At 57.1% G+C, this 11,017-nt stretch overlaps 1 protein-coding gene across 3 annotated transcripts in view; it reads left to right on the forward strand.

Annotated features, from left to right (window-relative positions):
- Positions 1-11,017, forward strand: part of PGF (placental growth factor) — a 13,530-nt gene continuing 2,513 nt past the window's right edge. The window contains exons 1-6 of one of the 3 annotated variants that reach the window (XM_011949549.1): positions 1-315; positions 1,524-1,566; positions 5,953-6,149; positions 6,923-6,999; positions 9,095-9,124; positions 9,228-9,290. In XM_011949549.1, coding sequence (XP_011804939.1) covers positions 241-315; positions 1,524-1,566; positions 5,953-6,149; positions 6,923-6,999; positions 9,095-9,124; positions 9,228-9,290 — 485 coding nt within the window. In that variant the 5' untranslated portion in view covers positions 1-240. The remainder of the gene's footprint in view (positions 316-1,523; positions 1,567-5,952; positions 6,150-6,922; positions 7,000-9,094; positions 9,125-9,227; positions 9,291-11,017) is intronic. The other 2 variants (XM_011949550.1, XM_011949551.1) reach the window with 2 other exon arrangements.

The raw sequence follows: 11,017 nt of genomic DNA on the forward strand, positions 1-11,017 counted from the left end.
CTCGGCGCCCCGCCCCGCCGGACCGCTCCTGGTCGGGCTCCCCAGCCATAGCCTTACCTGCGGGCTCCTGACTCCCCCGGCTTCCAGAAGATGCTCGAACCACCGGCCGGGGTCTCGGGGCAGCAGTGAGGGGGGCGTCCAGCCGCCCACTCAGCTCTTCTGCTCCTGTGCCAGGGGCTCCCCGGGGGATGAGCATGGTGGTTTTCCCTCGGAGCCCCCTGGCTCGGGACGTCTGAGAAGATGCCGGCCATGAGGCTGTTCCCTTGCTTCCTGCAGCTCCTAGCTGGGCTGGCGCTGCCTGCTGTTCCCCCCCAGGTAAGAGCTACCCCCGCCTAGCCCGGCTCCTCTGACCTCCCCATCCCAACACTGGAAGCAGGGGACTCTGAAATCACAGACCCACTCCAGGGAGCAGCAAATCCAAGGATGTCCTAAAGGCCAGGCTGGACTTCTTTCGTTTGGGAAGAGACCTCAGGCTGGCTGTCCCCCAGGTCCTGGGGGCTGTCTTAGTGGGGGCAGGGAAGCCACAGGGAGGGAGAGAGGGAGGTTTCCTGTCTGGCCCCTAGAGCCCTGGTGGCTTGCTAAAAGCATCTGTCCACTAATCCCAGGCGGGTCCCTGGCCTTGTGGTCAGGGTCGAGGCCCCATGGCCAACCAGGCGTCCCCAGGACCTCTGACCTGGCCTGGTGGGGGTGGCAGAGGAGCCAGCTGAAGAGGCTGATGGTGGGAAGGCCGGGCCCTGCCCCCTCCAGGTCTCAGGACTGAGCTGTGGGCTCCTGGGTGGGCTGGGGATGAGACAAGGGGTCTCGCTGTGCCTTTTCTCCTGGGTGGGTGGCCGGAGGTCCTGAGTGCAGGGCCTGGGGAAGTGAGCAGGGCCCTTTTCCCAGGAGCCGGGTGAGTCTGGCTGGGAGCCAGCTTGGGCAGTGAAATCCTGACAAAGCCAATGAGCTCCCTTCCCACTGCGTTGTCCCGCTGCCCTGGGAGTCCCCAGCCCCAGCCCAAGAGTAGGAGTGGGCTGGGCAGTCCCTGAGGATCCTGAGCAGCCCAGCCACCCGCCTGCCTGCTGCAGGGCTGGCCAGAGGTGTAACGTTACCGGCTGCACCAGCTCATGGCGCCACCCGCTCCAGCCCCTCAGCTCCCACCAGCTGATCACCTCCCCCTGGGCTCTGGCACCCAGCCAAGGCGGGCTGTACAGGGCCCAGCAGGGTTGAACTGGGGGGCTGGGTAGAAGGGAGACCCACAGAATTGGAAGATCTTTGGGACGCAGCAGGCCAAGGGTCTCCAAAAGCTTCTAGCCTCCCATCCTTTTCCAAATGAGGAAAACTGAGGCCAGAGAGGGGTGGGACCTAACCTATCTAGGGTCCAGTGAGTTTTTAGTTGTGCCCAGGCCGCTCTGAGACAGGGCAGAGCCTGTGCAGCAAGTGGGAAGGAATCCAGAGGGGCCCCTACCTTCCTGCCATCACACTTGGCCCAAGAGTGCAGAGCCCCAAGGTGTCCCCGGCTCATCTCTGTACCTTTCTGTCCACAGCAGTGGGCCTTGTCTACTGGGAACGGCTCGTCAGAGGTGGAAGGTAAGCTGGCCAGGCTGGGGGTTTGCATGATCCTCAAGCCCCTCTCTTCCTTTCTCCCAAGCCCAGGCGTGGCATAAAGCGTGGGTGCAGGTTGATAAAAGTTGGGGAGAGCCTACGAGCTAGATATCCTGGCTGATGACTTTGGCAGGGCCTAAGAGATCCCCTCATGGTGACCCAGAGACTAGAGAGGTGTGGGCTGGGGTCACCAGCACACGGAGAGTTGGACTGGGGCCAGTATAGCCAGGGTTCATCGAGCTGGCTCAGAGCCCTTCCCCAGCATGATTTAAGCATATGGATGGGGTCTTGGAAGACAGAGTGGGGAGTGAGTGCCAGGGGCCAGAATAGGGGTCTGGGAGCTGGATGCAGTGGGCAGTCAAGAGGATCAGGAATGGGTGAGGGGCCCTCCCCAGCAGCCCAGCCCTGGTGGAACTGCCCGGATCTGACCATGCCTTTCCATTGATTATAAACAGACAGAACATGAATCGTGCCCTCCCTGGCCCCTCCACTCCCCGCCCCGGTTGCCTCAAGAGGGAATCTTCAAAGGGCAACGAGACGTTTGCCAAAGAGACATACGTGCAGAAGGCAGGAGGCCCATGCCAGGCCCCCTACCTCGCTCCTCCCTCCCTGCCTCTCCAAGACGTGCAGAGCGGCCACACACCACCGCTGAGGCTTCCCCTGCGCCATGGGAGAGGGGGCATGTAGGGACATGCACACGCACACGCGTGATAGCCATCTGCGTGCTGGGAACACCCTCTGCTGGCCTGCCTGCCTGGCAGCCCGCCTCTCCCGGGCCTGGCCGTACTCTGACACCTGAGGCTCAGGCCCCTAGACCCCTGAGCAGGTAGAGGAGGCAGCTGCCCTTGATTTCGTAGATGCCTCCCTTGCTGTGCCTCTGGAACCAGCACGACATTATGCTCCTTGGGATTTGGGGAAGGACCCATCCCCTACCTCCACACTGTCCCCTTTTTGGTGCTTTTAGTGTAGGTCAGGCCACAGCTACCAAAGATGCCTTAGCCTCAGTTTCCTCATCTGTAAAATGGGAGCCTTAGACTATGTGATGTCTATGGTTTCTTCTTTTTCCGAGATTGTAAAAGGGACCTGTTCTCTAACTCCAGGGAGGAGAAATAGGTGTACATATCACCCAGGATTCGAGGCGAGGAGGCCTGGAAGTGTAGATTCCTCAAGAGGGAATCTTCAAAGGGCAACGAGACGTTTGCCAAAGAGACATACGTGCACTGTGGGCACCTTTGGGGAGAGAGGCCTCGTTAGGTCAGCTCTCCTGTCACACTTATCAATCAGGGAGTCTGCAATCTGACCAGGTGAAGTACAATGAGCTTTGCACTCCAGCTCTCCAAATCTGAAAATGTCATCCCACCTATTAACACCAGAGCAAGAAACAGCATGGTCAGCCATAGGCGTTGATTTTTTACTATTACTATTCACAGGAACAGAGTTAGGCATTTTCTGTCATTCTGTTTTGACCACAGGCTGTGAAGTAGGAAGGCGTTGTACTCCATTTTTACAGATACAGGACCTGAGGCTCAGAGAGGCCCTGGGGGTCGCCCCAAGCCTCCCAATAGCTCCGTGGCTGAGCAGGCATGAGCAGGGTGTCCCTTGTGGCAGGCTGTCTGTGTGCCCTGCCAGTGACCATGGAGAGGACACCTGTGGGCTTGGGCTGGTGGCCAGTGGCTCTGCCCAGCCCTGTGGCTCATCCCCAGTGCCCTCCACAGAAACTTGCTCTCAGGATTAAGCATTTCTCTTCTTGAGTCTCCCCCATCCCAGGTGGTGGCAGGCAGGTGGGAGGCTCACTCTCAGGGCTGGCAAGAGAGCTGAGGGCCCACTCATGGCCTCAGGAGCAGCCCTGGGGACCACCCAGCCCTGGCAGTGCCTGAGGGGGCCACAGCTTCCCATTGCTCTTACCCCCACCCCCTCCCAGAGCAGGTCTGGGGCCAGCGGAAGTGCTCTCAGGGACAGCTGAGCAGAGCTCTTTCCTGAGGGACATGGCCCACATCTGGGAGCGGTCACTGCACACTCCCTCAGCCTGGCCCCTCACCCAGCCCCTTTTGTTTCTCCCACACACCCATACCGGGGCCTTCAGGGATGAATTGCCCTCTTTCCTGGTGGCTGCCAGGTAAATCAGGCTCCAGCCCACCTCCTTCTCAGCCCTCCGGCAACGTGGTTCAGCCACGGGGCCGGGAAATTGGCAGATTCCAGGGTTTCAGGGACCCGCAGTCTGCATGGTGGGATGTGGGGTGAGGAAAGGAAATCCCTTCTGCCGCCGCCCAGGCCCAGCCAGTTCTGCCAAAGGTGGCCATGGCCCCACAGCCCAGCTGGGTGGACATCTGTTTGCAGGATGGGAGGGGGCTGGGGTGCCCCTTCTCTGCTGCTGTCCCCTCGCTGATGACTGGTTCCAAGGCAGGAACCTGAATCTTCCGTGTTGTTTTGGCAGTTCGTTATTCCTCTGCTGTTATTTATGTTTTCCAAGGTGGAGATTAAACGTTCAGAGTCACGTAGTGCTCATGAAGATTTTAAACTAAACACCCAGCTCAAGGAGCTGGTGATAGGGAGGTGCTCTCTGACCCTGGACTGCAAAGGCGGGCTTCCCTGCACTGTGGGCACCTTTGGGGAGAGAGGCCTTGTTTCCCACTGGGTTCCGGGGCAGTACCCAGTGGCATGGAGTGGTAGAGTCAGGGGAGGCCTATGGATTCCCCCCACCGCCAGCCCCTAGCCCAGCCCTAGTGCCCTCTAAGCAGAGCACAGTAGAATGGAGCAGCAAACAAGCAGATAACACTGTTTATTGCCTCTATGACTGCCTAGCCAGCTCCACATGGACACACCGCCTCTGGGTATTTTCCACCAGTTTGCAGCCTTTCCCGAGGGCCTCTGCTAGGACTGAAGTTTATTTTTCTTCTGAGATTACCAGGAGGCGCATGTCCTCATAGGCTCAGTGGAATGGACTTTGGCCCCTTCTGCCTCCTAGGCAGAGGCCTGGAAGAAATGAGGGGTTGCTGGGAGAGGCCATTGTTCCATGGCAGAGGCTGCAGGGCCCTGGTGAGCCAGCTCCTGATTCTTTCCAACTAGCTGATGATGACCATCAGATGCAGAGCAGGATGACCCAGACCCAGGGGCGTTTCTCTGTCCATGGTCTCCGGGCTGGGCTGGGTTGTAGGCACTGATTCACAGGCGGTTGGTCAGAGAGGGAAAGACCTTAGCAACCATTTATTCCCAACTTTCTTTTTTCCCACCCGAGGAAACTGATCTACCCAGAAATGTTAATAGATCTCCCCCCAAGGTCACACAGCCAGCGTAGGGCTGGGACTGGAAGCCAGGTGTCTGATTCTGGCCACTTTCTGTGAGCCTCTATTTGGGGCCTGGTCCCAGGCCTTCCCCCAAAAGAGCGGCATCTTTTGAGGGATTCTAGATCAGCCCTCAAAAGATCCCATCACGATCACCAGGACATCATGGGGGTCAGGGATGTCCTGGACGATCCTCGGTGAACTGTCATCTAATCAACCAGGAATGACTTAGCCTGTGTTTACGGCACATCCGTCTCTGCCCTCATAGAGCCTCGGGTTGGTTGTAAAGGAGGTAAGAGCCACCAGTGACAGAGATAAGACAACCCCTTGGGGCCAGGCCGTGCTCAAGGGAGGCTCATCAGTGCACACTGGAAGTGCTAGGGAAGGCTTCAAAGAGGAGGTGGGGAGGCAGCCTTGGAAAATGGCGAGTGGGCTTTATTTAGTTGGATAGAAATGAGAGGAGGGGGAAGAAGAGCAGCTGTAGGGGCTGCAGAGTGTACAAGCCCAGAGCTGGGAGTGAATGCGGTGCTGCCGTGACTCAGTGTGAGTGCTGGTTGGACTCAGTGGAGAGGAGGGTCGGGCTACGTTGCTGGATGTGGTCTTGGTTGCCAGGCAGAGGAGCTGGCACAGAGTGGAGCAGGAAATGAGGGAGCCGTGGAAGGTGTTTGAGCAGAAGAGTAAGGGAAGGCCAACCCTCCCTGCGTGACTCCAGAAATGACTGTTTTCTGCGAGTTCTCCGAGGTGGAGGAAGCACCGGTCGGGCTTGAGAAAGATCCAGAGGGCCTGGGCAGCTGCTGGGGCTACAATCCTCAAAGCTCCAGGGAGCCAAGGCAGATGTGGGTGCCTGAGTTGAGGACAGAGCAAAGCTTGGGGTCCTGAGAGATTCTGTTCCACGGGGGTTTCCATCCAGCAGATGAGCTAAGGGGCCCACAGGCATTTTGGAGGGATTACATTAGGAATTCAGAGTTGAGGGAGCTCGGACGGGGCTGGGGGCTGAACCTGGAAGGCCGGCGGGGCCTTGGGAGCCAGGTTTAGGGCTTCGAGGGGCAGGTCTCTGCTGGCCTGACCCAGCCCCCGTCCCTCCTCGCAGTGGTGCCCTTCCAGGAAGTGTGGGGCCGCAGCTACTGCCGGGCGCTGGAGAGGCTGGTGGACATCGTGTCCGAGTACCCCAGCGAGGTGGAGCACATGTTCAGCCCATCCTGTGTCTCCCTGCTGCGCTGCACCGGCTGCTGTGGCGATGAGAACCTGCACTGTGTGCCGGTGGAGACGGTCAATGTCACCATGCAGGTAGGTCCACACCCAGCCCAGGGGGCCACCGAATCTGCCCACTAGAAGGGACCTGGAGAGGGAAGAAGATAGGCCCAGGTCCCAGGACTGGAGCCTGACTCCCAGGCCGGTGCTTCTACTACCCCAGCCCAGGGCTCCTCCTTCCTGAGCCCCCCGATGGCTCTGAGCCCACTCACCTCCACCCCTACCAGTTTTCTCAGCCTTATGCTGAGCCCTATCCCAAGACTCAGGGTGTCTAGTTAAAGCTGGAAAGAAATCTGCTTGTATTAAAGTCCCTGTTGACACCAGGAGCATTTAGTGCCTTTTCAAGCAAGTGCAGCTTACATGTCACACACGCAGTGGTTTATTGAGCACTTACTGAGTAATGTCAAGCCTGTCTTAGGCGTGCCACAAGTGGTACATCATTCAGTCCTTCAAGGCTGGTGTCATTCCCATTTCACAGATGGGGAACTCGAGGTTCAGAGATGTTATTTCACTTGTTCAGCAGGTAAAAGAGTCAAGATCTGAACACGGGTCTCTCTGACTCCAAAACATGGGCCCCCTTCCTGCGCTATTGCTGTGCTAGTGCCCCCTGGGTAGGGAGGGACAGGGGCCTCCCTCAGGTCCCCACGCAGCTGAGAGAGCTATTTGCCTCACGCTGAGAGTGGAGTGAGGGCCTATAGTCCACAGGCTACAGGAAACAGAGTCGGGTTCTCCTTACAAGGAGAGAGAGAAGAGTACGGGAAACTCATGGGCCACTCCCCAATCCAGGCATCAACTCTTTCTTCCTTCAGCTCCTAAAGATCCGCTCTGGGGACCGGCCCTCCTACGTGGAGCTGACGTTCTCTCAGCACGTGCGTTGCGAGTGCCGGTAGGTCTCCGGGGTGGGGCGGGTAGCAGGAAAAGGCCCCCGTGCTCTTGGCACCCTCAGCAAAGATGGGTCCCAGGGCGGAGGCAAAGGCTGCCCATCCTTGCTGCGGGCTGTACTTTTTTCCAGGCTGAGGGAGACCAAGAGGGCAGGACCAGGCAGGGGTGGCTGCCATTCATTTTGTCCCCCTACCAGCCAGTTTTGCCGAGGGAGCTGGTCCCAGCAGCTGGGGTACAGCTGTTGACATACTGCAAGGGAAGAGAGTGCGTGGGTCCCTCCCAGCCTCGCTGGTTTGGTGTGTGTCATTCCCCTTCTCTGGGACGGGAGGCAGCTGCCACGGGCCTCTGAAAGAGGTGCCTGGAGGCAAAGACATTGCAAGTCTGAACTTAGTTCTGGGCCAAGCTGCATGCCCACAGGAGGGGGCAAACCGGGCTGAGAAGCAACAAGAAGGACAAGCTCGGGTAGGAGAAAGGGGACAGAAGAAGGGTGACACTGTGGCTTCCTTGATGATACAGCATCCCGCTACAGTCCCTCCCAATCCACAGAGCCTCTGACCAGCACCGGTCTTGCTGCCTGTGCCAGGGGCACTTGGAACATTGGTTAGCAGGAGCAACAGGCCTGGCACTGCCAACGAGGTTTAGGGAAGAGAGAAATGGGCTGAGCTGTTGCTCCTGGTACCACTGGGCCATGGATGAAGGCACCAGACTAGAAGTCCAGAGCCCTAGCCAGGGGCAGGAGGAGGGAAGACTACCACTTATTGTGTACCCATTTTGTGCCTAGCCCTGCAGGAGGCACTTGAATGTTTCTCATTTAGTCACATACATTTATTGAGCACCTACTGCGTGCCGGGCATTGTCCTAGATGGGATGTAGTGGTGGGCAAGGTCCCTGCTCTCATAACAACCCTAGGAGGTAGATCCTATTGTCATCCCCGTTTCATAGATGAGAAAATCAAGGCTCAATACAGTTTCATGATTTATCACAGCTAGTGAGTATGGGAGGAGGGATTCTGAGCCCTGACCTAAATCCTAAGCCTTCGTGCTGCCTCTCATGGCCGTGACCACTTTTCTAATAGCCCCCAGGCTTAACCTTGCCTCCTGGGCAGGGTTATGGCTGCCCCTTTTGTTGGAGTGTTGGAGGCCCTGCCTCAACTTGTTTCCACCCGTCCCTCCGAGCCAGAGCTTATCCATATAATAGCTGGGTAATGAACCCTCCTGGGTGCAATGCTGGCTGGTGACCCAAAGTCACCTTCTGCATCCCCTTTACCCTGACAGCCACTCTTTTGGGACAGGCAGATGAAGAGACTGAGGTTCCAAGAGTGTCTCTCACTTGCCCAATATGGAGAGGTACAACCAGACAGTCCCAAGAGGCCCTGGTACCTTGCCGTGGCTCCCAAGGGAGGAACCAGCTGAGGATAGCATGTCCTGGCCCCAAAGCTGACTACTACCATGCTGGCCCATGTCTCCACCCACTGTTCCCAGGAAAGACTGAGGCCCTGTCCCCTGCCAGGAGCCAGGCAACAGGGACACCTTTCTTCTTGCTTCTGGGCCAACAGCCATAGCCCTGGGAGGCAGAGCCCAGACATGCCTGGTGACTTCAGGACTGATGCCCCCTCCCTTCCTCCCACCCCGTCGCTCACTCCCCATGTTGTTCCGGGTGGAGTGGGGGCTGTGCCCTGACAGGCAACCAGTCCACTGCCTGGCCATCATGTCCTGTCCCTGAGGAAATTCCCAGAATGCACCCTGGAAGGAAGGGAAAAAAGCAGACAAAGAAAGTGAGAAAGAAAAAGCAGCAGAGAACAGACAGAAACGACCCCACATTTGATGCCAAGAGGCTGAGAAGTGCAGAAGCGGGCGGCAGGGGTCCCCAGGAGGTTGATTTGTCCCTCTTGTGGTGAGGTCACTGGAGCCTGGAGTGGGAGCGAAGCCCCAGGCTCTGGCCACCTCTCCCTTGCCAGCTCCATGCTACCCCCTAGTGGCCTCAGTGTCAGCTGCAGGACCAGAACTTGGGATGTCAGAGGGGACCTATCCGGGCCACAGGGAGCCCCACTTACTGCTTTCCTAACGGTCCTCTGCCCCTCTCTCTGCCTGTTTCCCTAGGCCTCTGCGGGAGAAGATGAAGCCAGAAAGGTAAGTGGTTTGGCTGGGGCTCGGGGCTATTCTCGGGCCTGCCAGCCTCTGTCCTAGCATCGGGGTCCCCAGCCACCTTGTCCTGACGCTTGACTTATTGCAGGAGGAGACCCAAGGGCAGGGGGAAGAGGAGGAGAGAGAAGCAGAGGCCCACAGACTGCCACCTGTGAGTGCGCGGGGTCCCAGGGATGGCAAGGAGGCTGGGCCCGAGGGGAGCCCCGCCCTGCCTCCAGGGTTAGGCTGGGGAGCGGGAGAGGCAGGACTGAGGCCAGTCTTGGGGGCAGGACAGGGAGCCTCACCTCCTCAAGACTCTAGGGCCCAGGAAGCATCAGTGGACCTTGGTTTTTGTCCCCGCTTAGCCCTAGGTTTCCATTGACCTTGGACAAATCATTTCACCTTTGTGAGCCTAGCTTTTCTCTGTGTAGAATGAGGGGCAGGAGGTCCAGCAAACATTTAGTCACTCTACAAACATTTACTGAGCACTTCCTGTGTGTCAGGTACATCTGTGAGCAAACAAACAGGATTCCTGCACTTTAGAGTTTCCCTTCTAGTGATGAGAAGTCTGTCATCAGCTGAGATGTTATCTGGAGCAACTTCCTAGTAGCCCTGGGGAACATGTGCCCCTTGCCACTGGCTCCCGGGAGTATTGGGGCCTTTGGGTCCCCTTGATTCTTCTAACCCTCTTCATACCTGGTGGGCAGCAGAATGGAGCCCCAGGCCTGAGTGTGGCTGGGAGAGAAGGATGAGAGAAAGGAAAACCCAAATCTGTGACAGTAAATAGAAAAAATAAAATATTTCACATGCATAGTCCATCAGTCACACGGGGGCTCTCCTCTAGGGGCTAAGCCTCCCCCACGCACATGCCTCCAGGAAGTTATTTCATGCTATGGAGTGGAGTTGACCCAAGTCCTGACCCCATGAGCCCCACTCCATGAAGACAGGGATCCTGGGGAATGTGCCCCCTAGGGTTTATGCTCTCCTGTCTTTTCTGGGCCCACGCAGCAATTTGGGGAACAAGCTGGCAGTGAAGTCCATCCAGGTCCGCGTTACCAGCCGGCACCCCGAGGTAGAAAGTGACCCATGGCTCCAATTCCCAAGGCAGCAGTCTTCAGACATTTCACTAGGGAATCTCCTGAAAGAATTTCAAAAGTGGCCGGGCGCGGTGGCTCATGCCTGTAATCCCAGCACTTTGGGAGGCCAAGGTAGGTGGATCACTCGAGGTCAGGAGTTTGAGACCAGCCTGACCAACATGGTGAAACCCCATCTCTACTAAAACTACAAAATTAGCTGGGCGTGTTGGTGCACGTCTGTAATCTCAGCTACTTGGGAGGCTGAGGCAGGAGAATCGCTTGAACCCAGGAGGCGGAGGTTGCAGTGAGCCGAGATCATGCCACTGCACTCCAGGCTGGGTGACAGAGCGAGATTCCATCTCAAAAAAAAGAATTCCAAAAGCTCATGTGCTCCCTTGCCCATTTTTAAGTTGACATTGAACATTTTCATCAGAATTGTAAGTCAAGCCAGGCTCAGTAGCTCATGCCTGTAATTCCAGCAGTTTGGGAGGCCGAGGCAAGTGGATTGCTTGAGGCCAGGAGTTCAAGACCAGCCTGGGCAACATGGTGAAACCTCGTCTCTATAAAAAAATACAAAAACTAAATGGACGTGGTGCCATGTGCCTGTAGTCCCAACTACTCAGGAGGCTGAGGTGGGAGGATCACCTGAGCCTGGGAGGTCAAGGCTGCAGTCAGCTGGGATCGATCCACTGCACTTCAGCCTGGGTGACAAAGCAAGAACTTGTCTCAAAAAAAAAAAAAAAAGTATAAGTCATTAGAGACCAAAAGGAATAAATAACTAAATAAATGGAAGAACATGCCACATTTATGGATTGAAAAAGTC

This window comes from Colobus angolensis, unplaced genomic scaffold (genome assembly GCF_000951035.1).
Source record: "Colobus angolensis palliatus isolate OR3802 unplaced genomic scaffold, Cang.pa_1.0 Scaffold3, whole genome shotgun sequence".
In the NCBI taxonomy this organism is placed as follows: domain Eukaryota; kingdom Metazoa; phylum Chordata; class Mammalia; order Primates; family Cercopithecidae; genus Colobus; species Colobus angolensis.